This window comes from Hippopotamus amphibius, chromosome 2, assembly GCF_030028045.1.
Source record: "Hippopotamus amphibius kiboko isolate mHipAmp2 chromosome 2, mHipAmp2.hap2, whole genome shotgun sequence".
In the NCBI taxonomy this organism is placed as follows: domain Eukaryota; kingdom Metazoa; phylum Chordata; class Mammalia; order Artiodactyla; family Hippopotamidae; genus Hippopotamus; species Hippopotamus amphibius.
The window spans coordinates 204,862,485-204,887,511 of NC_080187.1; the positions used below are offsets into that span (position 1 = coordinate 204,862,485).

General features: G+C 44.8%; 2 protein-coding genes across 9 annotated transcripts in view; one reads left to right on the forward strand and one right to left on the reverse strand.

Moving 5' to 3' along the window:
• The window catches only part of CA12 (carbonic anhydrase 12), a 56,939-nt gene extending 52,527 nt beyond the window's left edge, over positions 1–4,412 (reverse strand). For 2 of the 4 annotated variants that reach the window (XM_057722746.1, XM_057722745.1), the window contains exon 1: positions 4,106–4,412. In XM_057722746.1, the coding sequence (XP_057578729.1) occupies positions 4,106–4,190 (85 nt within the window). In that variant the 5' untranslated portion in view covers positions 4,191–4,412. The remainder of the gene's footprint in view (positions 1–4,105) is intronic. The other 2 variants (XM_057722747.1, XM_057722744.1) reach the window with 2 other exon arrangements.
• The window catches only part of USP3 (ubiquitin specific peptidase 3), a 237,012-nt gene continuing 215,561 nt past the window's right edge, over positions 3,577–25,027 (forward strand). For 3 of the 5 annotated variants that reach the window (XM_057722740.1, XM_057722742.1, XM_057722739.1), the window contains exons 1-2: positions 3,577–3,937; positions 7,005–7,597. Coding sequence is in view for 1 of the 5 variants with exons in the window: in XM_057722738.1 (XP_057578721.1) it covers positions 3,886–3,937 (52 nt within the window). In the remaining 4 variants the exon portion in view is untranslated. The remainder of the gene's footprint in view (positions 3,938–7,004; positions 7,598–25,027) is intronic. The other 2 variants (XM_057722743.1, XM_057722738.1) reach the window with 2 other exon arrangements.

Sequence of the window (25,027 nt, forward strand, 5' to 3'; positions counted from 1 at the left end):
TCATTTGCCTCAAGAGTTGGTTTCTTATTTTGAAACACATTACATTGCAGGAGAAAGAGGCCGAGGGCCTCGAAGGTGCAGAGTTGAGCCAACATTTCCCACAGAACTTTGAAACATCTGTCAACAGACATGTGACAAGATGCCAAGAATACACCACAGTGTAGAGGCTTTCACAGTGCAGCACAAAGCTCAGGTACAAACATGCACCCTTGTATATGGAAGCTGACACCTCTCTTAATGCAGGAAGAAATGTTAGCGAGAATGAAAAAGTGAAATGCTGAACGAGGAGACAAATCAACAAACCAGGAAAAAAAAAAAGCATAAAATACTATGAATGAAAGACTTGGAAGACAAATGCTCAGGTGCACCCCACAAAATAAAATCAGTTATTTGCACAGCATTGCCATGAATCTACACACATTTTAAAATTATTCAAATATTTTGTATTTCATAATAAAATCTTTTAAATTATTTATTTCTTGTTTCATTATGTCCTTTTTAAAAAAAACTTTATTGGCATATAGTTGATTTACAGTGTTGTGTTAGTTTCAGGTATACAGCAAAGTGAATCAGTTATACATATACATATATCCACTCTTTTTCAGATTCTTTTCCCATATAGGTCATTACAGAGTATTGAGTAGAGCTCCCTGTGCTATGCAGTAGGTCCTTATTAGTTATCTATTTTATATATAGTAGTGTGTATATGTCAGTCCCAATCTCCCAATTTATCCCTCCTCCCTCCTCTCCCCACCGGTAACCATAAATTTGTTTTCTGCATCTGTGACTCTATTTCTGTTCATTGTCCTTTTTGATATCCCTCTTTTGCTTTTTATTATTTTATTTTCTACAGCAAAATTGCCGTATGGGCCAATTAGTTACGCAGTGAAAATGCTTGTGGCAAAGATGCTTACGGTGAAAGTAGCCAGGACCCCACAGACCCCCTGAAATCTGCTATGGACCAGACAGGGGTTAATAGTCCCCAAATTAACCTCCTCTGAATTAGCAATTGGATGAAGACATTCAGAAGTGTGGGGAACCCAAACTTGTATGTGACCTCCAAGTTTACCGCTAGCCTTTTACTGAAACAATAGTGAAAAGGAACAAAAGAGCATGGCTTTGGAACCAAGCTACAGAAGACGTCAAACCTCTTTTCTGAACATTTTCCTTCAGTTGTTCTGTTTCAGGGGTTCTATTAAAATACAGTCATGGATTTCAGAGGGAAAGGAAGCCAGATGATTGCCACTTAGCCAGGCAGAGCACTTGGAGGCCCAGGATGTATAATCTCACAAAGAACAGGGAAGTTTGTCCTCACTGTTTCCCTGGAGAGACACAGGCCACTCGGTGATCCTGGAGATCATCAGAAAAAACACCTGCTACCTTTGAGCAGTCCTGCCTTGGCCAGAAATTTTAATTGCACACCCACCAAAATCAAATCATGGCCTTAACAGCCTACACCTTCCGCTACTTTCCCCAAAGCTGGTTAAGCTGAGGTTTCCATATTGTTGCAGCTCTCATCCTCAGATGGGGCATCAGCATAATACTCTGGTAAGCTCAGGGCCCAGTGTGATCGGGTGCATCTGGGACTGTAAAGGCTCAGGTGGTGACCCAGGACTGGGCACTTGTTCTTAAAAAGCAGCAGCATCGGAGCAATCTTTCCTGCCCTCCTTTTTCTGAGCGAACCTGCTTGGCCCTCAAGACTTGGAGCTTTGGGTATAAATGGCCACGTCTGGAGGGGCTCAGAAGCCGGAATCTGGGGAGGAGAAGCATCGTAAAATGAAGGGGAGGGTGGTCTGAGCCAGGGGGTCTCATTGGATGAAGGTCAGGGCCCAGCCTGGTTCATTCAGTTTAGCTAGCACTGAAGTCAGGAAGACTTTATAAGGGAAGTGTGTGCCTTTGCTTTTTGGAAATGGCCCCTTCTGGTTTCCCACCTCCAGCTTTAGGGGCAAGCGTCTTCACAGAATTAAACTGATCCCACAGGCAGGCCAGGCAAAGGCCCCTGTGGCCGCACCTCACAGCTTCCTGAGAGCACTGTTCCCTTTCCAAGAAGGTCATCTGTTCTATGTGGGGCCGCGGGAGGCCCAGCTGGATGCCTGTTAGCACCTGCAGATCCAGCTTACACTGGGCCAGGAGAAGTCCTGGGTGTTTTCGGAGGACATATTTACAAACATTCAGGTGAGGGGTTCGGGGCCCTGCCCGCTTCCTGTCCTGGGTGCTAGAACCTTCCCTGACTAACCGACATCCGGGCAGCCCAAAGCGGCCCAGCTCTCCACGCCAGGCTCAGGCAAAGCGGGCGCTGCAGAGTTCATTGACATGTTTCCCCACGAGCACCTGAGAATTTCTAGGTTGTGCCTGGAAGACACTTGAGTTCACCTTGTAATGCCCCCTCCCTTCTTGACCCTGACATTCACCCGTGCCAGCAGCTGGGAGTGTAAGTGCGCCACGCAGAGGGCAGACCACACGCTCACCCCATGGCCCAGCTTAACCCCCCTCCACCCCCAATCTTGGGTTAATACTGACAGTGTACACCTCAGTGAGTTTTGCTTTGACCTTGTCCCCTGAGGCAATTAAAAAGCCAAGCAACCTGCCTGGGGAATAACAGAATACAAGCTGTGTTCTTAGAATCAAGGGCTAAGCAGGCTGGCTGCTCAGTGAGAGCAGATTTTTTTACTGAAAACTTGCCCCAGCCCAACTGGGAGAATGGGGAAGGGAGAAGGGCAAGGAGGAGGAAGAGCGGGAGAGGAGGGTACAGAGGATCAGAGAAGCAGAGGGGGGAGGAGGGGCTGCCCCCAGAGTGAGGGGAGTAACAGGCTTTGGGGAAAGAGGGCCAGTAAAGGGCTTCTCATCTTGGAGCAGCTTGGAGCTGAAAGGGAGATTTCAAGTCAAACTTGGGATCTCAGTGCAGCTTTCTTCCGAGTTTGCAGTCTTAGAAATTAGTTTCCACTTTTATGTAACTCCGCTCTCCCACTCACCTTCTTCCCCACCGGATGAGGAAGATACTACCAAGCACATCATGCCCGCGAGTGGACTCGAGCTGAATGGAGAGGAACGGCAAGGCTGCTGCCAGCCAGGCACCCCCTGCCCCCCCGACCTGCCCCATGGGCACCATGACCTCGGAGGGGAGGGGCCCCCAGCTTTCAGGCTGCTGAGCAGGACCAATTTCCCCCCACCACCTCCCAGCCAGGGAGGATGGACTGTCAGCCAGTCTAGGCATTTTGGGCCCTTCTAGAAATGTTTCAACCTAGCCTGGGTCCAGGAATCATCGCACCTACAAATGTCCGTACAACTTGGGGCAAACGGTGTCAAGGGCAGGAGCCACCATCCATCACTCGGGAAGTTTCCATCCGTCACCATCTACTCCCCTAGAAAAGTGCTCCCCCAGCCGTGAGGGGCAGGCAAAAGCTGCGACCTTGGCTGCTCTTGGCAACTCACCGCCCAGACCGGAGCCTACAGTTCAGGCGCCTCCACCTCCTCCTGCTACTGGCTGGGCACCACCAGCCTCCAGCCCTTCAGGGTACAAAGCCCTAATTACACACAGAAATAAGGTGTGTATGCTCGTCTGAGGGCACGTACACACACACGCGTACCTTCAGAGCAGTATAGCCCTTCTGGAGAAAAACAATGATTAAGGATCGGATGCATCATCTTTTGACTTGGAGGTAAAACTTAAAGGTAAAGAGTGTCTCCTCCAAAGAAAATCACCAATCGCTGTGCAAACCCTCCCTGGTAAAGTGGCTGCTCAGAACACCCCAGTCACTCCTCCACCATCTGCACGTGGATCAGGGCACAGGATTTGAAACCCCGGTCATTTTTCCTCCCCGGTGAGCAAATTCCCAAGCCACCTCTCCAGAGCTGGAGGTGCTCCGAAAACACACAAACATTTTAATGCGAAGACAACGTGCGCCCTCCCAACGGGAGCAGATCCTGCGTTCCAAAGGTAAACGAAGAATCCTTTGTAAAAACGTGCTATTTGAGACCATGCAGGTCCTTCCCCGCTCCCCGCAAATGATTTTACTTTATCGTTAACAAGCCCTGTGCGCAATCCTTCTGCCCAGGCGCGGCTGAGCGCTCTGGACTGTTAGGAAAGAAAAGGTAGAAAGTTTACCGTTGAGTGGGGCTGGGCTGGAAGGCTGTTCCTTTAAGACCACGAGCAGGAGGACGGCGGCCGCGTGCAGGCTGCGGTGGGGCATCTTCGGGCGGCTCCTCGGGGCGGGAGGCGGACGCGGGCTGCGGGCGGCTGGGCTCCCGCTGGCTCTCTGGCTGGGGCGCTGGGGCGGGCGGGGCGCGCACCGGGACCTCGTGCGCGCAGCCGGGGCGCCAGGGCCAGCGCTTCTGGTCTTTGGGTTCCCGGCTCCCCGCGGGCTGCTTTTATGGAGCGATTCAGCCCCGAACACATGATGTCATCGGGTTGCGGTGGGGGGGGGGGGGGTAGAACGCCCTGCCTACAGGAGGTCTGGCGCCCCAGTTGCAAGGTGAGTTGTCACCCTGACTTGAGCCGCTCTCCGCGCTCCTCCGGGCCGGGGCTCACCTGGGAACCCAGGGCTCCGTGGGAGCCGCGGGGCAGGCGCGGGAGAGATCCGCCCGCCTCGGCCGGGTCGGGAGGGGTGCGTCTAGGGACTCTCCTCAGGGGCCACGGCCTTGGTCCGTTTACTGAGAAGCCCCCTGAGGACAACGCTTTCTGGGCGGGAGCCTCCTTCTGGACCCCAATCGTGTGCCTGCCTGGACTGGGCACGCTTTAGGGACTGGACGAGACAGCTGGGGGGCGGGGGGGTGGGGTGGGCTGCCTTCCAATTCAGAATTTCTGTGGACTGTACAGTGCGTCCTGATAAGGTCTTACCTTTGAAATTTATATGCAAAGAAATTAACAGGTAAATAGCACAATGGGGGGGGTGTACACTGTGAGATAGACAGATAGATAAATAGAATAAAAAATAAAATAGAACAGTTTTACTAATTAGACTTTCTCCTCATAGCAGGTAAATAGACAAGGCTCATGTTAGTTCATATCAGTCTGCTCTCTAGAAGCTGGAAGGGGGGCGGTTCCCTTCTCTGAGGTAGCAGTGAAAGAAAGGGACTTGCATTATTTATTGAGCACCTACTAGGTGCAAGGCTCTGTACCAGGCATTTTGCATCTTGGCTTAGATCAGCGTCTGAGTTCTGTTTTCAGCGCATATTATCATCACTTGTTGCTCATTTCTGCCCATGTTCCTCACATATCTGTATTCCTTAAAATATATACATACATCTAGTCATATACTTGCGGTTCTGATCACCTTTATATTTAGTCCATGTTCAGTTGTTAAAGGTCTTTTTTTTGTTTTGGCTGCGCCACATGGCATGTGGGATCTTAGTTCCCCGACCAGGGATTGAACCGGTGCCCTCTGCACTGGGAGCACAGAGTCTTAACCACTGGACTGCCAGGGAAGCCCCCTCAGAGGTCTTATGAACTTCCTGCCCCCAGTGCTCACTAAATCTTCCTGATGCTGTTACTGCCGCTTGCTGTTCCCACCACCACCCTTGTCATTTGTGCTTCTGGCTTCCCTGGGTCCTCTCAACGTGTCTGCTCTGCTCCGGGGCTGGGCTCTGTTTCCTTCCTGCTCTGTGACTGCCTATTCTCTTGGCTCCCTTCTGCCTGCAGGTATTGCTCAGATCACATGGTCTGCTGAAGGGTGCCCACTTCCAGCCCTTGTACATGACCCTTGGTTTTGTGACCTGGACCATCCTGCCCTCTTCTCTTGGCCATAGTGGCCTGACCAGCCCTCACCTCTCTGGTCTATGCTGACCGTCAGCCTAAGTGGACTCTCAGGCTAGCCTCAGTGACCAGTGAAGCTACTTGTCCGTGGTAGTTTGGGAGGGATAGAGCAGCTTTTCTGCTGAAAGTCACCAGGAAGCACATGCCACTCACATTTCAAGGGGTGCTACTGTTCTGTCCCTATCTGCTCAGCTGTTGTTTGGGTTAATAAAGGGTTTTGAAGTCTTTTAAGGAAGTCGTTACAAAGACAATCTTGTTACAAGCACTTTCAGACCACGGTAGGCTTAAGGGTGACCTTTTCTGCCTGTAACTCTTGATCAAGGGGCACACCTCTGGGGTGGGGCGTGAGCATTTCACTGTGGTTCTTAAGACATTTGCATCTCTGATTTGTCATCAAGGTCTTTAAAAGATGAAATGTACTAAACGAACACAAGAGGTTGGGGAGGAGCCACTGCAGGTTCAGAAATGCACACCATGGAGGTGAAATCACTCACCCCACATTTCACCACTAGTTCAAGGGAAACTGGGCCAAACTCACATTTTGTTACTCCCACTCCATTCTGTCTGGCTAAACAGTAAGTCCAATTTCTCCTTGAGCACGCACCTCTAAGCATTCCCCAGGGATCCCCAGAGATGGAGAAGTCTAAAAAGAGGGTGGATTTACTAGAATATTGTGAACTGGGTTTGATGGAGAGAAAGGAGAGGTTTAGGATGTTTATTGCGTAACTAGATCAAAGACCTGGTTAATTAGTAAAGAATGGATAGCAATTAAAAGAGAATTGAGAATATAAACAACCCAATTGTCCTAAGTGCTTTGAGTGGTGAGATTTTTCCTTCTAGTTTTATTGAGATATAATTGATATATAGCACTGTATAAGTTTAAGGTGTACAGCATGATTTGACTTGCATACATTGTGAAATGATTTGCACAATAAATTTAGTGAACGTCCATTATCTGGTCTACATACAAAATAAAAGAAGAAGAAAAGCTTCTTCCCTTGTGACAACTCTTAAGATTTACTCTATCAATTGTCATACATAATGTACAGCAGTGTTAATTAGGTTTATCGTGTTGTACATTACATCCTTAGTATTTATTTATCTTATACCTGGAAATTTGTACCTTTTGACTGCCTTCATCCAATTCCCCCACGTCCTCACCTCTGGTAACCAGAAATCTGAACTCTTTTTCTATGAGTTTGTTTGAGGTGTAATTGACCTATAAGAGTGATTATTATTTTTTTAACCTTAGGGTAACAGAGGGAGAAAAAGCAAACAGAAATGAATGGAATGACCAAACTTCTAAAACATTGAAGCTGAATATCAAGCCTCTCCCTCCCACCCCGCAGCAAACAGCACAAACCTAACCAGCTTTAGACCCCAACTCTGGGAACCCTCCCTGCCAGAGGCATCCTGAGGCCTGTGTAACTGAACGTGTATGGATTTGCCTTGCCATCAGCAGACACGGCTGTTGTCAGCCAATAAAAGGCTCATTACTCAATGGATTAAGGTAGAACGTGGACCTTCGGCGCTCAAAATGTGGCACCAGGCCACCAAAAGACATGCCCAGATGGAAGGCTCCTTTTAGAGCTTCTCTAAAATGTCTCCATCTGGATCAACAGGAGGGCGAGGCTGATGAGTCAGAAGGCAGAGGAGTGTGGAGCAAAGCAACACTGGATTTGGTGTCAAGAAGTCTGGACTGAAGTGCCTGCCCCACCACTAACTGGATGGCCTTGACAGTGGTGCCACCTCTCTGAACTTCAGTATCCTCGTCTCTGAAGTGCACATTGTCATCCCGGCCCCTGGGTCATTGACAGAATTGATATATGGCTAGAATGAGATAAGGTGGGTGGAAACTTTTCTGTTCATTCATTCACCCTTTATGTGCCAGGCGCTGAGCTAGGCATAGTCCTTGCTCTTGGAGAGTGTGTAAACATAAAACAATCTCATAAATAACTATGTAATGATGATTATAATAAGCTTGATGGAAGGTTGATGTATAACCAGAAGGGACCCTCTCTGTCCTGGGGCTGTGAGGAAAGACATCATCAATGGAAGGAGTAGGTTTTATGACGTCCTAAAACCTTTCAAATGCACAGCTAATACTAGGCTCTTCTTTCTCAAAGCTGGTGCCATCTGGCCGTGTTTGCCCTTTACACAAGCTAGTCGTTGGCCTTTCAGGCATAAGGGTTAGAGTATAGAGATTTTTATTTCTTATGGTAAGAATTAACTCTCCAAGTAGTGCCACTCAATTAGGAGTGCACCTTTGGATAGGGCAAAAGAAAAGGCCTGTGGGAGGAGAACTAACATTTATTTGAGTGCCTACTGCTTGCCAGACACTGTGGTCAGCACTTTATTCTTATAACAACCTGTGGGGGTAGTGTTACGTTTGCCATTTTACCGATGAGGCCCCTGAGGCTTGGAAAAGTGAAATCCTTTCCTTGCACAGATTCACAAGTCTTGAGTAGCAGAGGCTGAATTGTCAACTAGATAATTCTCTGTCTCCAAGGCCCAGGCAAACGCTTTCCATGGCTGCCCTAACAAATGCCTCAAATGGGGACATTGTATTTCCGGGTCCCTCTGAGATGTGGATTTGCTGTGAGTGTTTTTGTTGGTCCGGGGCACTGTGTGCCACTTCTGGCAATAACGTAATGCTCCACACGGGACATGGCTGTGTCCTTCTCCCCGAGTGCCGTGGGGAGGGGTGCTGAGGGACCCTGCACTGGGATCACCGCGTAGAGCCTCTGCCCAAATGGGATACAAAGAACCTGAGACCACGGAGCTTCCATTCCACACGTTCTCCAGCAAAGGAGAACAAGAGCCCAACCATGTATTATAGTTCTTTGTTATATTAATGAGCTCTGCTTTGACCAGGCAAAGGGGGGTGTGGAAGGAAGGTGAGGGAGAGGGAAGGAAGAATGAAAGAAAAGGCCAAAGGGTTCCCTTTGCCTGGGCAGTGGCTGAGGGAAGCCCTAGGTCAAGACATGCACAGACCCATGGATCCTGGTGCCAGTGTCCAGGTCTCTGAAAATAGTCACTTTTGTCACTTTCTTCATATCTGTTTCTCCACCTCTGCAGCTGTAGCTTAGAGTCATAACCTCTGTATGAACCCTAGCTACCATGCTCAGTTTCAAGCAGGATCAGGTGGAGGGCAGCGTGACCCACAGGAGAGGTCAGATTCATGGCTCTGCCAGCAACCAGCTCTGGGCCCTTAGCAAGTCTCTAGCCCAGTGTATGTCTCAGTTTTCTTATCTGTAAATTGGAATAAGAATGTCTAACCCCACCCAGGGTTGTGGGTGTAGGATGACACCATATATGGAAAAGTAATTTGGAAAACAAAAGCACTTGACACACACAAGATGTTCCTGAGAGTGGGCTTGAAACAAAAGAAAGGAAGTTATCTTAATCTCAGTCTTGGTTTACTGACATAAGAAAATGAAATCTGGATTCCAACCAGGGACTGTAAGTTCTTACCCAGCCCCTGCCACCAGTTACCATGGTAACTGGTGACTCTGGTCCAATTACTTGTCCATGGACTCCAACTGCTTCTTGCGTTGAGTAGGGAATGATGGCATGTCACTGGGACTTTTATAAATGACTCTGCATGATTGATAAAAAATGACACTAAGCCAAAATCCTATGCACAGGGAAAATGACAGTTTAAGTGAAAATAAACCTTGAGGCAATATATGTTATCTCTTTGCAGGTAAATTATTCTGAAAACCATGGTGAGCTGACACCAAGACTGCTTAGGAGATATCATTAGACTATAATAGCTTAAGGTTTCTCACATCCATCTCTCCTTTCACACCTGCTGGTTGGATCCACTCTCCTCTAACCTCAGAGGTTTGGTCCGGATCCCGTTCTTCTTGTTCTCAGTCTGAAGCACTGTCCTCTCTCACCCCTGTGTTTTAAACCAAAGTGCAGTCACAGGCCACATTCCATCAAGCCCACAGGTGCCAACCTAACAGAAAGAGCCCTCATATCGATTCTGACAACTTCCACTGATGGTTAGGGAGGCCAAATGGTAGAGGGGAAAGAGCTTTGGCATCACATGAACCTGGACTTCGAAACTCAGCTCCATCACTCACTTCCTGTGTGATCTTGAGCAAGCCACTTAACCTCTGTGAGTTTCAGTTTCCTACTTTTTAAAGAGATGAAGGCCATAGAGTAAGTGTACCCGAAAGAGCAGTAGGGAGGAATAAGTATAATGAGCTAGGCCTGTGAAAGACTTAGCACAGTGGCTCGTAATAAGCACTATGTAAGTATAGTTCTCTGCTGTAGAAAGATCTTGACTGGCTGAAGGGGAGCTATTTCACCCCACAGTGCCTAGTTTGGGCAACCCCACCAGCTTCCCTGGTTTGAGCAATCACACCAAATTCCGTGAACCCTAAAAAAAATGAGTGATTTCCAAGTATCACTCTCCCCCACAATTCTACACCTTGGCCTTTCAAAGAAAGTAGCTTTTGTCATAACAAGCCAGTCTCCCTACTGAAGCAATGATGCCTTCTAAATCAGTAGACTAAGAACCACTTTACCGCAGGAAATGCCCGGTCACTAGACTCTTGGGATTGGGAGATATTCCTGAGCTCAGAGATGCCACATACTATTAGCATAAGCTGGCAATTTCCTCTTGCGTAGATGCTCTAGTTCCCTGTAATTGTAGGAATGTATGAGCTGATCCCTCATTTCAGTTCCTTTCAAAGAAAACTGGCAAGCAACCCCCAGATGCTTGCATTTCTGTTTGCATTCATCTCCCCTGGTTATAGAGTGCTAGGGACATGCGGTGTGATTCTTCTGCTGCTCGGCCAGCTGCACTTTGCACAAGAGCTGAGCCACCTTGTTTCTGTTCCCGTGCCTGACAGACAGCTCAGGAGGCTGGAAGCCTGGTGTAGGTAACACTGCCCGCTTCATGGCCTGGACAGGTGAAGGCCAGAGAGCATCCCAGCAGACCACTCAGGTTGAGTTGCCTCTGTGACCAGAGGCCGGCTCTGGCAAGGATCCAGCCTCCTCTCAAGCTCTGAGAAAGGGCTCAGGTGTATCTGGTGACCATCAGCGCAGGTAGGCAGCCAAGGGCTCATAGTTCTCTCACCCAAGGCAGCACAGCCAGCGAACGAGAGACACTTCCCTGCAGAGAGGCTGCGTGGCCAGCCCACTGAGATGAGTAGAGAAATCTTACCTAGAGAGCTAACTTTTTTTTTAATTTAATTTTTGTTTTATACTGGAGTATAGTTGATTTACAATATTGTGTTAGTTTCAGGTGTACAGCAAAGCGATTCAGTTATACATACACATATATGGAGCTAACTTCTTCATGCCCATCCCACTCCCCATCCTTGAAAAAAGAGTTTGGGGCTCACTCTGTAGTGGAATAAATTATAACTAGGTTACTTCTCTTTGCATCCTAGTTTTCTTTAACACGAATATGCAAAACTTCTCTTTGATAATACACATCTGTTTTCTCTACTCGACAGGGTTTTGTGGGTGGCAGAAATAAGATACAGAGTGTCCTTAAAGGATGTTCAAAGAATCAGAAAATTAAAACTCAGAGACTTGGGCTCGCTCTTCAGATTCGGTTTCCTCTGGGGGGATGGGATGGGGAAATACCTCCAATACCTCAGTCATTCCATTTTTCTCATAAAGACTGCGGTACTTAATTCCAGCGAGAATTTGTAAAATTCTTTTGAGATGTTTAGGAAGGACACTATACTCCAAAATTACAAAGTATACCAATGCCTGTAACTATTGAGTTGGCTGTTTGTTCTTAGTGGAGGCATCAGACGCTCCTGTTATAAGAAGGATCCCTGGGCTTATTCTACCTCTGAGAGAATGAACAAGTTGACACAGGCCCCGTTCATAAGAGAGAAATCAATTCAGAGATCATGAATAAGAGAAATCCGTCATAATAGGTCTCATAACTGGCTGTCAGCAGAAAAGAAAAGGTAAGAAGTGGGGAAGAGAGCAGACAAAATTTATAGAAGGAAGAGTTCTAACTCGTAGCCGTTGTCCAGACAAAAGCGGAGATGCAGGGAAGTGAAAAATGGCCCTCAGCTGGGGCTGAGCAACAGGGTGGTCTTGTGAAGTCTCAATACAGAGAGCCTGATGCTGTACAAAACATGACACCCAAGACTGCAAGCGGAACACTTTTTTTTAAAATTGAAGTATAGTTGAGTTACAATATTACATTAGTTTCAGGTGTATAACACAGTAATTCAGTACTCCATTTGAAGTTGTTATAAAATACTGGCTATATTCCCTGTGCTGTACAATATATCTTTGCCGCTTATTTATGTTATTTTTTTATTTATTTTTTAAAGCTTATTTATTTTATACAGTACTACATTTGTGACTCAAACTCCTACCCCTATCGTGCCCTTCCCCCCTTCCCTTTAAAGTTCTGAGAAACTCAACTTTAAACATTGAACTAGAACAGGGAAACATCTCAGCCAAAGGATTTTTGCATACAAAGCTATTTAGGGGGAATTCGTAAAGGCAAAGAATTGCCCGTTACTCTATTTTACCTGACAATAACTCCATTCTTGTATGTTCCATTTTTGTTCTGGTTCGTGTCAACAAAAAAATATTTACCAAGTTACTACCAAGTAAATATACAGTATTTTGTATACTACTTTTTTGGAAACTAACAGTGGGTCATAAGGATTTTTCCACATTGCTGCATATTCTTAAAAAATATTTTAACATCAACCACATCTTAAGGCAAGTTTCACTAAGTCATGAAGCCTGAGAAGACTCGCGATTTATAAAAGGGAGTCAAGTTTCTTGAACAACTTCCTCAAGAAGATCAGGAAACTCCTTGGAGAGCAGTAACAATACAATTTGACGATCTCAGATAAACATGACATTGGGTAGGTTGTCAGTAAGTCCAAAGCTTGATGGTTTGGGGGACGGCAAGACGAAGTGAATGCACACACAGTGCTGTCTGTGTGAGGGACGCGAGCCCCTAGGATGGGTCCACGTTCACAGCTGAGGGCAGAGGCGGCCACGGTGCATGACAGTGAGCCTTCATTCTAACTGTACATGCTGAATGATGTTTTATCCCTTGTCAAAGAGCCCCAAAGGCCATGCCGAAGACCAGGGACCGTCAGTGAAGGGAAAGACTTGGGGAGCTGTCAGAGCTGGACGTCCACGTGGGACAGTTCATCCCTTTTCTCACTTCCAGGTGGCTGCTAACCACGCTCCTTGTACTCACTCTGGTTCCGCCTTTGCTCTCTTCTTCTCTATCTCATCTACTCCTTCCCCTTGAACTTTCTCCATCCTTCAGCCTGAAGAGTCAGTGGACAGCGGTCTTACAGCTCCATAGAGTGAGTGCTGTCCTGGGGAACCTGAGGCAGAGACCAGCAGGAATGAATTCAGATATTGCAGAGAGATCCACGAAGGCAGTAGGAGGTAAACTATAAAGATAGTGTCCCAGGAAACAAACTAACAGTTTTACTTGTTACACTTCTGTATTGTTTGGGTTTTTTAATCAGCAATTCTGTTACACATTAAAGCAGTCAAACATGTGACTGCTCTGGTGGTCCAGTGGTTAAAAATCTGCCTTCCAATGCAGGAAACACAGGTTTGATCCCTGGTCAGGGGAGTAAGATCCCATATGCTGTGGGGGAATAAGCCCTGCCACAACTACTGAGCCCACAAGCCACAACTACAGAGAAGCCTTTGCACTGCAACAAAGATTCTGTGTGCTGCAACTAAAACCTGACGCACCCACATAAAAAAATTAAAAATAACTTCAAAAAAGTTTTGAACAACAACAAAAAACTAAACAAGTTAAATTTTTTAAAAATTGAAAGAGGCAAATATCTTCTTTTTCTAAGAGAAAGAAAAGTTACAGACCATCTCAGGAGAAGAGGGTATCAATGATGCCAATGAAAGCAGCAGAAAGATCACACGTGGCAAGTGCAGAGAAAAGGTTTTGGGGAACAGACGGTCCTCAATGCCTCCGAGAAATCTGGTTCTGCAAACAGGGAATGAACCGAAAGTAGAGTGAGCAAAAGAACTTTGAGAGGAGAAAAATGGTGACTGATGATAAGGGACGGGTCACTTCAAAATGTTAGCAGGAAGGACAAGGAGAGAGGGCAAGAGCGGAAGGAGCCCCGAAGGTTGGAAAAACTTGAGGCAAATGAGGAGGAAAAGGAGAGCGCCCAGTCTGAGGCCAGGAGGGAATGTTCCAGATGGAGGAGAGCTGGAAAGGAAAGGACCAAGAGGAATGAGGGGAGAGCAGTGAAGTGGCACTGTGAAAAAACACTTGGATTTTTGAAAGCTTTTTATTATGGGAAACTTACAAATATATATATATATATAAGTAGAGAGTGTAGTTATAATGAACCCCTATGTAGCCATTCCCCAGCTCCAGCAACCATCAACTCATGACCCACTGTGTTTCATCTGTACCCCCACCAACGCATCACCCCTTACCTGGGTTATTTTGAAACAAATTCAAGACATCACATTATTTCAGTGGTTGTCAAACTTGAGTAAGCCTCAGAATACCCTGTGGGGCTTGTCAAAACAGACTGCTGAGCCCCACCCCAAGAGTTTCTGATTCAGCAGGTCTGGGGTGGGGCTAAAAATTTATATTTCTAACAAGTTTCCAGGTGATACTGGAAACTGCAGATCCAGAGGCCACACTTTGAGAACCATAGTATATTTTATCTGTACATGTTTCTCTTTTAAAAAGGACTCCCTTTAGGGCTTCCCTGGTTGCGCAGTGGTTACGAATCCCCCTGCCAATGCAGGGGACACGGGTTCGAGCCCTGGTCCAGGAAGATCCCACATGCTGTGGATCAAGTAAGCACGTGTGCCACAACTACTAAGCCTGTGCTCTAGAGCCCACAAGCCACAACTACTGAGCCTGAGTGCTGCAACTACCGAAGCCCGCACGTCTGGAGCCCATGCTCCGCAACAAGAGAAGTCACCTCAATGAGGAGCCCACGCACCACAATGAAGAGTAGCCCCCGCTCTCCACAACTAGAGAAAGCCTGTGTGCAGCAACGAAGACCCAGTGCAGCCAATAAATAAAATAAACAAATAAATAAAATTAAAAATTAAAAAAAGAAAGGACTCCCTTTAAAAAATAATTTAAAAAATTTTCAACAGCTTTACTGAGGTATACTTGACATACAGTAAACTGTACATATTAAAGTGTCTAATTTGAGAAGCTTTGACATAATGTGTATATCCATGAAACCATCATCACAGTTAAGATAAAGAACATTTCTAGGGACTTCCCTGGTGGCACTGTGGTTAAGAATCTGCCTGCCAATGCAGGGGACACGGGTTCGATCCCTGGTCCGGGAAGATCCCACATGCTGCAGAGCAACTAAGCCCACACACCACAACGACTGAGCCTGCATTCTAGAGCCAGAACTACTGAGCCCACGTGCTGCAACTACTGAAGCCCACACACCTAGAGCCCGCACACTGCAACAAAGAATAGCCCCTGCTCGCCACAACTAGAGGAAGCCCTCGCACAGCAACGAAGACCCAACGTGCCAAAAATAAATAAATAAAAATAATTTAAAAAATTTTTTGTAAAAATCTACTTTAAAAAAAATGTCTAATACCCCTAAGATTTCTTGTGCCCCTTTCCAATTCCTCAGGCTGTAGTACTGCCCCACCCCCATCCCCCTCCAAGCACCAGTGAGCTGCTTTCTGTCACTATAGATTATTTAAACCTTTTAAGGATTTTATCTGTGGGGGGTCATACAATATGTCTTTTATGTGTGGTGGCTTTTACTTAGCATAATCCTCTTGAGATTTATCCATGTTGTATGTGCATAGTTTTTTTTTCCCCTTCCAAGTCTCCCTTCTTTAAAACATAATCATGATGTTACCATTACTCACGAAAATCAAATAATTTCTCAACATCACATTTTCCTTATTGTCTTCTTGGTGGTTTGACTCACCATTCATTTGAAATGGGCTCCAAACAAGGTCCATACACTGCAACAGGTTAAGACCTCTCTTTAGACTCTTTTGATCTGTAGGTATAATTTGAAATGGTAGCCTGAGGAATCATATGAGCAGTAGCACAGAGAGATGTGCAGGTGTATATTGTGAAAAGAGCCCAAACTTTGGGTCTGCATCGCGCTCTACCACTTACTAGCTGAGAGAGGTTGGACCTGTCATCTAAGTGCTCTGAGTCTCACTTTCCTTATTTGTGAGATGGAGACAATATCTCATGCAGAAAACTTGTGAAAATTACATGAAAATTAAGCCTGTGGTGTGGTATCTAATACATAGTAGGGCTCGGAATCAGATGTAGGTTTGTAGAAGCTCTGTGACCTTGGCCAAGAACTTAACTTCAGTTTTCTAATCAATAAAATAGAGCTAATAATAGTCTCTGTTTTAGAGGGTTGTGAATGAGTTCATGGGTGTAAACATCTTAAGCATAGTATCCAATGTGCCAATAAGCACTCACATTTTTTGTTGTTCTGAAAACACCAGTTATTATTAACAGCACAATGAATGTCACTTTTCTTCCCCGGAAGTAGGGATGCCTTCTTAGAATCTTGATTTTTTTTTAAAATAAATTTATTTATTTATTTTATTGGCTGTGTTGGGTCTTTTTTGCTGTGCATGGGCTCTCTTTAGTTGCGGTGAGTGGGGGCCACTCTTCGTCGTGGTGCGTGGGCCCCTCATTGTGGCCTCTCTTGTTGTGGAGCTTGGGCTCTAGGCGCGTGGGCTTCAGTAGTTGCAGCACGTGGGCTCAATAGTTGTGGCTCACAGGCTCTAGAGCACAGGCTCAATAGTTGTGGCGCACGGGCTCAGCTGCTCCTCGGCATGTGGGATCCTCCCGGAGCAGGGATCAAACCCGTGTCCCCTGCATTGGCAGGCGGATTCCTAACCACTGCGCCACCTAGGAAGCCCAGAATCTTGATTTTCAAAGTGATGGGTTGGGAGCTCCAATGCCACGAAGGTTTGTTTCCCATCTTATTTCTTAGGTGAGTCAGTGGCACCATCATCCTCCCAGGTGCCCAAATTAGAAACTTTGGGGGTCGACTTGGACTCCAGCCCACATTCAGTATATTGTCCATTGTAAATGTTTCCACCTTCAGGGAATTTCTGGGATCCCAAACACAATGAAAGGACCCAGCAGTGCCTGTACATCGTGGGTCCTTGATCAACACTGATTGTTTTTGTTTCCATTGCCGCTGCTCTACTTCCGACCACTATCTGCACCTTCTCTGCCCCATCAGCTCTCCCCTGGCCTCTCCTGCCCTGGCCTCTCCTGCTCCGTCCACCCTGCAAGAGTGACTCTTTCTGTTTCTCCCCCCATCCTCTCTCCTTCCCTCGTTCCCTTTCTGGCTGAACTGCGGTGAGTGGGTTTGATGGCTCACTCATCATTCAGCTGTTTAAGGAGCTACTCTTGTTTTCTCTTTTCCCGTCTTTATCCCTATCCCTTCCGTTTTCTTCCTCCTGTAGGGCACCTTGCTTCAACTTGTACCACTGCCTCCTGTCATAAAGATGGGAGAAGCTTGTTTTTCCCCTGGGTGAGCAGCAGTTGACAAATCCAGGGGGCCTAGTCACATGGACTAACCGCTCTTACCGCCCCTTGATACCCTTCTCTTAGCACATCCAGCCTTTTGTTTGGGGAAGTTGAGTTCAGTTCCCTCTGGACTCTTTTTCCCTGTTGCAATAGTCCCTGAATTAAGCCTGTCTTCACCGCTTTAACCAGTGTCTGGCTTTGTTTATCTGTGACATGTCCCAGTCTACTTTCCCACCAGATGAGCAGAAGAGTTTCTGCTTCCCTACAGCCTTGCCAGAGTTTCATATTTTCCAATCTCCTAATTTTTGCCAACCTCATGGGTAAGAAGGGATATCTTTCTATTGTTTTAATTTTCATTTATCTATTATCTAGTGAGGGTGAGCATTTGTCTGATAGCTAGTGGGGTGGAGCAAAGCTGGTGGATTTTCTTGTGTGAGTCACATATTCATGGTCTTGGCCCATCGCTCTACGGGGTTCTCTATCTTTTTCTGATTGATCGTAGGACTCTCTTGCATGTTCTAGGTAATAATCCCTGGCTGGTTTTAAAAGTGTCACGCATTTTTCTCAGTTTTTCACCCATCAGTTGATTTTGATAATGATACCCCTCTTTATCATTAATTTTAAAATAGTCAAATCCCTCAGTTTTTTCTTTGGCCTAGGGCTGCACTTTTTAGGTCTTGGTTTTTTTTTTTTTAAATCCTTCCCCACTTTTAAGATCATAAATGTGTTCTCCTATAAATATTTCTATTTTTTGTTTTGTAGGGTTGCCTTTCACGTTCATATCTTTAATGCCTCCAAAGTTCGCTTTTGTTTATGGTGTTAGGGATTCAACTTAGTTTTCTTCCATTTAGTGAACCAGTTTCCCCTGCACCATCTCCTAAGCAACCTATCCTGTCCCCATTGATTTGTGGTGTGTTCTTTTCCATACATCAGGTACCCTCACATCCGAACGCATAAACACGCACTTACACGCTTCTGAGCACTTCCTGGCCCTTGGTCTGTTGACATGTTTTTGCACCAGTGCTGTGGGGTTTTATTATATGGCATTGGAACAGAGAGGGGCAAGTTTTTTCTCTTTGCTGTTTTCTCAAAATTGACTCAAATAATTGCGGACTTTGGTTTTATTCTTCCATGTAAATTTTTGAATATGCTTTTTCATTCTCAAAATATTTGTTGGAAATGTATTGAAATTGCCTTGAATGTTTAGATTAACTTTGAGAGAATTGATATCTTTACATGTCAAGGGGTCTTGCCTGCCACCATGGCATACCTCTTTGCTTATTCAGGTCTTATATCCTTTAATAGTTTTACATTTGTCTCCAAAATTAGAGCTTTCTAAGTTAATTTTTAGGTACTTTATAGTTTTTTTGTTTGTTTGTTTTTCTTTTATACAGGAGTATAGTTGATTTACAGTGTTGTGTTAGTTTCAGGTGAAAAGCAAAGTGATTTAGTTATACATATACATATATCTATTCGTTTTTAGATTCTTTTCCCATTTAGATTGTTACAGAGAATGGAGTAGTGTTCCCTGTGCTATACAGTAGGTCACTGTTGATTACTTATTTTACATATAGTAGTGTGCATATGTTAATCCCAACCTCTTAATTTATACCCCCCCCCCACCTTTCCCCTTTGGTAACCATAAGTTTGTTTTCTAAGCCTGTGAGTCTGTTTCTGTTTTATAAATAAGTTCATTTGTATCATTTTTTTAGATTGCACATATAAGTGATATCATGTGATATTTGTCTTTCTCTGACTTACTTCACTTGGTATGATAATCTCTAGATCCACCCATGTCACTGCAAATGGCATTATTTCATTCTTTCTTATGGCTGAGTAATATTCCATTGTATATATGTACCATATCTTCTTTATCCATTCATCTATTGATGGGCATTTAGGTTGCTTCCATGTCTTGGCTATTGTTTTTCTTTTTAAGTAAGTTTATTTATTTATTTATTTATTTTTAATTTTTGGCTGCATTGGGTCTTCGTTGCTGTGTGTGGGCTTTTTCTCTAGTTGTGGCAAGTGGGGGCTACTCTTTGTTGTGGTGTGTGGGCTTCTCAGTGCAGTGGCTTCTCTTGTTGTGGAGCATGGGCTCTAGGCACATGGGCTTTAGTAGTTGTGGTGTACAGGCTCAGTAGTTGTGGCACAGGGGCTCTAGAACACAGGCTTAGTAGTTGTGGTGCACGGGCTTGGTTGCTCTGCGGCATGTGGGGTCTTCCAGGCCCAGGGATCGAACCCGTGTCCCCTCCATTGGCAGGTGCATTCTTAACCAGTGCACCACCGGGGAAGTCCCTTGGCTATTGTAAATAGTGCTGCAATGAATATTGGGGTGCATGTAACTTTTCAAAGTATGGTTTTCTCTGGTTATGTGGTTTTCTCCAGATATATTAAGTTTATTTTTAGGTACTTTATAGTGTTGTTGCTCTTATGAAAGGTGTCATTTTCTATTGCATTTTCTGGTTGAATATTGCTGGTTAGAAGAATGCTACTGATTTTTGTAGGAGGTCTTGTTCCTGACATCCTGTCAGATAATAAGTAGTAGTTCTAAAAGTTTTTCTATTAATTCTGTGAGATTTTCCATGTAGGCAATCAGATCACCTATAAATAATGACAGTTTTGTCACTTCCTTTCAAATCCTTACACCTGTTGCTTCTTCTTCATGTCTTATCACATTGGCCAAGACCTCCAACACTCTGTTGAGTTATGCAGCTCCTGTTCTTAGAGGGAATGTGGGCCTGTCTGCACCTATTATCTCCTTCCTATCCCCATGGGTTAAGCCTGCCCTAATGTAGGCACAAACTCCATCTTCTGTTGATGCAAGACTAATAATTCTGTTTTGTCTTGTAGTGGAGCTGGGGTAGACAACAATCTACCCATGAAAATATGAGGAAGGAAAAGATTCCAAGATAAAAGCTCCCCCCCACCGTGGCATCTTTCCTCTTCCCCTGTAAACTGTAGTCACAGACACAAATATCCTGGAACCCAACTATTTGCTGAACTGCTAGAGGCTGCTCATAGTTATTGCATTAGATACCCAGATGTAACAACTGCCCCATTTCTGAGGCACTCCCAAAGCTGGGTTGAGGGAAATACCAGTAGCCTAAAATGCATTGCCATTTTGTCAGGATCCAGAAGCCAGAGTGATATGTCTAGAATAATTATGATCATGAGAATGCTTTAATCATAGGCCACCGAAGATCCGCATTATAAGCTCTTTAATAAGAGCACTCAAAGGTCTTGACACGCTGGCCTTGCCGCCTTTTCCACTTACCACAACTTATCCCACATTCAAACCACTCTGGGTGATCTCCTTTTCCTGAACATGTGTCCTTTAAACCTGATCTGTTTACCATAGCGTTACTGTATGTAGAGAAATATATGGTATCCTTTCTCCATGTTGAGAAATCCTACTCATTCACCAAGGCTCAGAAATCCTACTCATCATTCTTATGAAGTCTTCTCAAGTGCATCCCATGGGGGTGCATCATTTTTTCCCTGGTGCACCGCCCCCCCCCCCCCATAGCATTTCTCTGTCAGATTTGCCTTATAGTTTATGGTCCGTTATCTAACTGTCCCGTTAGATAGTGACCTCCAGGAGGGCAAGGACTGTTTTAGTCACCTATCGGTGCAGCAGTTCTTCACACATAGTAGATGCTCAATAAATCTTCTTTCATCAAATTAAATTATAGAGGTCACAAATTATAGGAAGAAGAAGTCATGTGTAAGGGTGAAGTAATGCTCTTGCCCAATCTTGGCACCAGTAGGACTGAATGTGAATTTGCAGAGATGTTGTTGCCATCAGTAATACCCAGCAACATGCAAACAGGAATGAGAACAGACACTGTAAACTCCTAGTCATTCTCTTTATTATCTGATAAATCGTTTGAGTTGCTATACTAACACGTGTTCAACCTGTGCAGCACTGAGTAACTATTTAGAACGAAACGTACCTGCAAAGTCTAACATATAGGGGCAGTTGTGGAAGTTAGCATACAGACACACATTCCTGGGTCTGTGTTCTTGAATAAAACTCCTAATTACACCTTTAGGTAACCTTACACACAGCCCTTGAAATATACCTATTTACAGGTGACGGTTACGGGACAGATGGAAATTTATTTTGAAGATAGTACGTTTACTTTCAATAGGAATTTCCAGTAAGTGGGATAGATTCGTCATGTGATGGAGGAGACATGAAAAAGGTAAATGAAGAAACTGAAGTAAAATTAATAATGCTTATATTGTTCCTTTTCTCTGAATGATACACAGCAGTCTCTTCCTTTTGCATCCCTGGACAATGGGTAAAGAAGGTATTATTATCATTTTGGTGAAAACTAAGATGAAGAGAAATTAAATTAACTTTCTTCAGTAGATTTTTGCAACAACGGCCCTCAATTTGTTCATACCTCCCTGGAGCCACCACCTTGAGTCACACCTTTCCCACTGACTCAGACTTGGCCGTGTAACTTGCTTTGGCCAATGAAACTAGAGCAAATATGACACAAGCAGAAAATTTTAAGTGCTTGCATGTTAGAACTTGCCCTCTCTTACTGCTCTTTGCTACCCTGAGACCACCGTGGTGAGACCACCATGTGAAGCCTGACTTAGTCTGCTGGAGAATGAGAGATCACATAGAGCAGAGATGTCATCCCAGTTGAGTCCCCATTGACCAACCAGCTTATCGATCTCCAGATAAGTGAGTGAGGCCAGCCAATTCCAGATAAGCCGCCTACACACCTCAGAGAGCCACCTCACCAACCTAGATCAGATTAACTGTCCAAATGACTTAGGGGATCATGAGAAATAATAATAAGCCACTTAGGTTCCAGATTGTTTGTGACACAGCAAAACCTAACTGGTCCATTTCCTAAGAAAGCCTAATCAGACTGGATCTCGAGATCCTGGTCCTTAGGTTCACGTTCAATTGCTGCTTCTCCTCTTCTTTCAAAGGTCATGTTGAGATATGCAGATTGTAAGGATATTGTTTTGTATCTTAGGTGTGATCAAGCCTCTTCTTGAATTTTTCAAGGGCAAAGGCCATGCCTTGATTTTCCCAGTACATTGCTTTAGTCGTAAAATGTGCTCAGTGAGGGGTATAACTTTCCCAAAAAGGAATGAAAGTTTGGTTTTTATGAGACTGGAAGATAAAGCTACGTGTGGTGTGTTTAACTCTCAAAATGTATACAGGGCACAGGTATTTCTAGCTACAAGTTTAGAGGAACATTCCTTCCTAAGAGAGAAAACACAGAGGAAGGGAAAAGCAGAGACCATCCTTTTGTCCCCAAGCCCAGACCAAAATCTTGCAGAGCCTCTGGACTGAACAACTTCAGGCATTCACCTTGACGTCTATGTGAACAGTGTCCCCCTGAAGTTGTGCAGTGCACAATTTATGCAGCTGTACGTGAGACCACTACTTGGCACATAGTAAATGTTTAATGAATGAATAAGCAAGCAAGCAACTGAGCATGCATGCGTGCATACACATCATGTTTGTGGCACTTAGAGTTTTAGCTGGAAAGAAAAAAAATTAGAATGAGTATCCCTCCAGAGCACAAACCATTTTGCTTTGGGTGTAACAGAGTGAGAAAATAGACAAATTGCTTAGATCAGTTATAGATTCAAAGAAGAAACTTTCACCAAATTTTGCAGGTCAAAAAATAGAATAAAATAAAACTCATTTTGGTTAATGGTGACACCTAGTGGTGTATCAAAACTATGGGTTTTCCTTGGAGGAAAGTATTTTATTTTACAAGTTAGGATGAAGGAGTCCTTGGGATCTTGGACCCCCGCTACCTTCACAGATTAGGTAGTTGAGGCCCCCAGGCCTCCCAAGGTCAGTGCAGGTAGGATGTTGCTCCAGAATTTAACTCTTCAGAAGCCGCTCCAGTGGTCCTATTGCAAAGACCTCAGGATAAATGCCAGAGCAGGTGGTGGGGGCCCCCTTCCAGTACTACAAGGTTACTTTTGACAGTTGTTCTGAGCTGTCTACCTTTCCACTACATCTTACTCTTTTTTCCATCTTCTTCCCCCACTTCTCTGCTTGTCCTTTTCTTTTATTCTCTTCCCTTCTCCTTCCCCTTCTCCTCTGGCAAGACCCAATGGTTTCTTTCTTCTCGCTCCTCCTCTCTCTTTCCCTTCCTTCTCTCCTCATCTGCTTTTACTTTCCCCTCCTTTATTCTCTCGCTCCTTTACATTCTCTTCTCTGTGTGTTCATTGATGCCTCCCAAGGATGCTACACTGTCTACTCTGGTGAACACTAACCCACATGGCTTTTTAAATTCAAATGAACTAAATGAAATGAAAAATCCAATCCCTCAGACACACTAGTCACATTTCAAGTGCTCAGTAGCACCAGTGGCTGCCCTATTGGACGCTGCAGAACGCGATCACGTCCACCGTTGCAGAAAATCCTGTAGGAAAGCGCTGGCCCAGGGCTTGGCAGACCTACCTCTCTAGTCTCTCGTCTCTTTTCTTTCTCAGCACCTCTTCTGTAAGTAGTTCTTGAACAGTCTGCGTTCTGCTCCTCCCCCTCCCTCCCTGCTCACTCCACTTTATTTGGTGACCTTCTGTTTTCTGTATGTTATTACACAAACTTGTCAAGGTGGCCTTGCCAAGCAAACACAAAAATATATAATCATATTGGACAGTTTATTTGGGGCAGTGAATGATTCACAGCATCTTGTTTTCCATGTGTTGGGACCCATCAAAATATTTTTAAACTCAACACATCAACACAGCATTTAAAACAATTATACCTCAGACCTTTTTTCCTTCTTTTTTAACCCACAGGTTTCTACCTTTCTGCCTTGTCTTGAGTTCAAGTAGCTTTAAAAGTAAAAAGTACAATTTTTTTAATGCCTGAAAAAATGCACATTTTATGTATAGAATGGCTTTGAAATAATACACAGGAAACTAGTTACAGATTGGTATTTGGCTGGAATGGGTTGCTCATTTACTTTTTGCTGAATACCCTTTTATAGTATTTGATTTTTTACCAGATTTTTATGTGTGTGTTCTTCAGAACTTATTAAATTGAATTCTAAATTGCTTTTGAAATTAAAAATAATATCTGGAAATGTCATGACACCAAGAGGATCAAACTAAAATAGTCCAGGAAAATGAGCTCTCAGAGAAGGTAGTTTCTGAACAAGCCTGCAGGGTTTGGGTGGTGATGTGTCTCTTTAAAAAGATAATGCAGGGGGCGTAGCCCTGTGTTAAATTTAAATTTATGTCCAGTGATAATTTGCCAAGAATCAGAATGCCCTGACAAGTGTCCCCTCCTAACAGCTGATAGACATTTATATTAGAGAGCCTTCCTTTTCCTTCCCACCTATCAGTGAGAGCCTGTCCCTTTGGTGCCCACCTCCAAAGGGATGGGAAACACTAACAGCCATCAAGCCTCCTTTCCAGGGTCCACTCATCCACCTCTCTTTCGATAAGGTCTTGATGAACAAAATGAGAGTTACACTTTCTCTTCCTTTTCGTTGGCTCTCCTGGGCTAATCATGACTTCCTTTGTACCGCTGGATCTTCAAGGCAGAAAAGAGGGTGGAGCCTGAAATCTCACCTGACTTCCAAACTGGTTTCAGCCCAAAGGCACTTCAAAACTTGGATTTATGTAGCATTTACAGTAGAGACTCGGGGTGCTTTAAGAAGGGATTTGGAGACCAGAATAGAACTGTCATACCTACAAGATAAGTGACAGCTGTGCTGCCAGTTTGAAAAGAAGGGAAATTGAGGCAGGGCACATTGGTGCGAGCT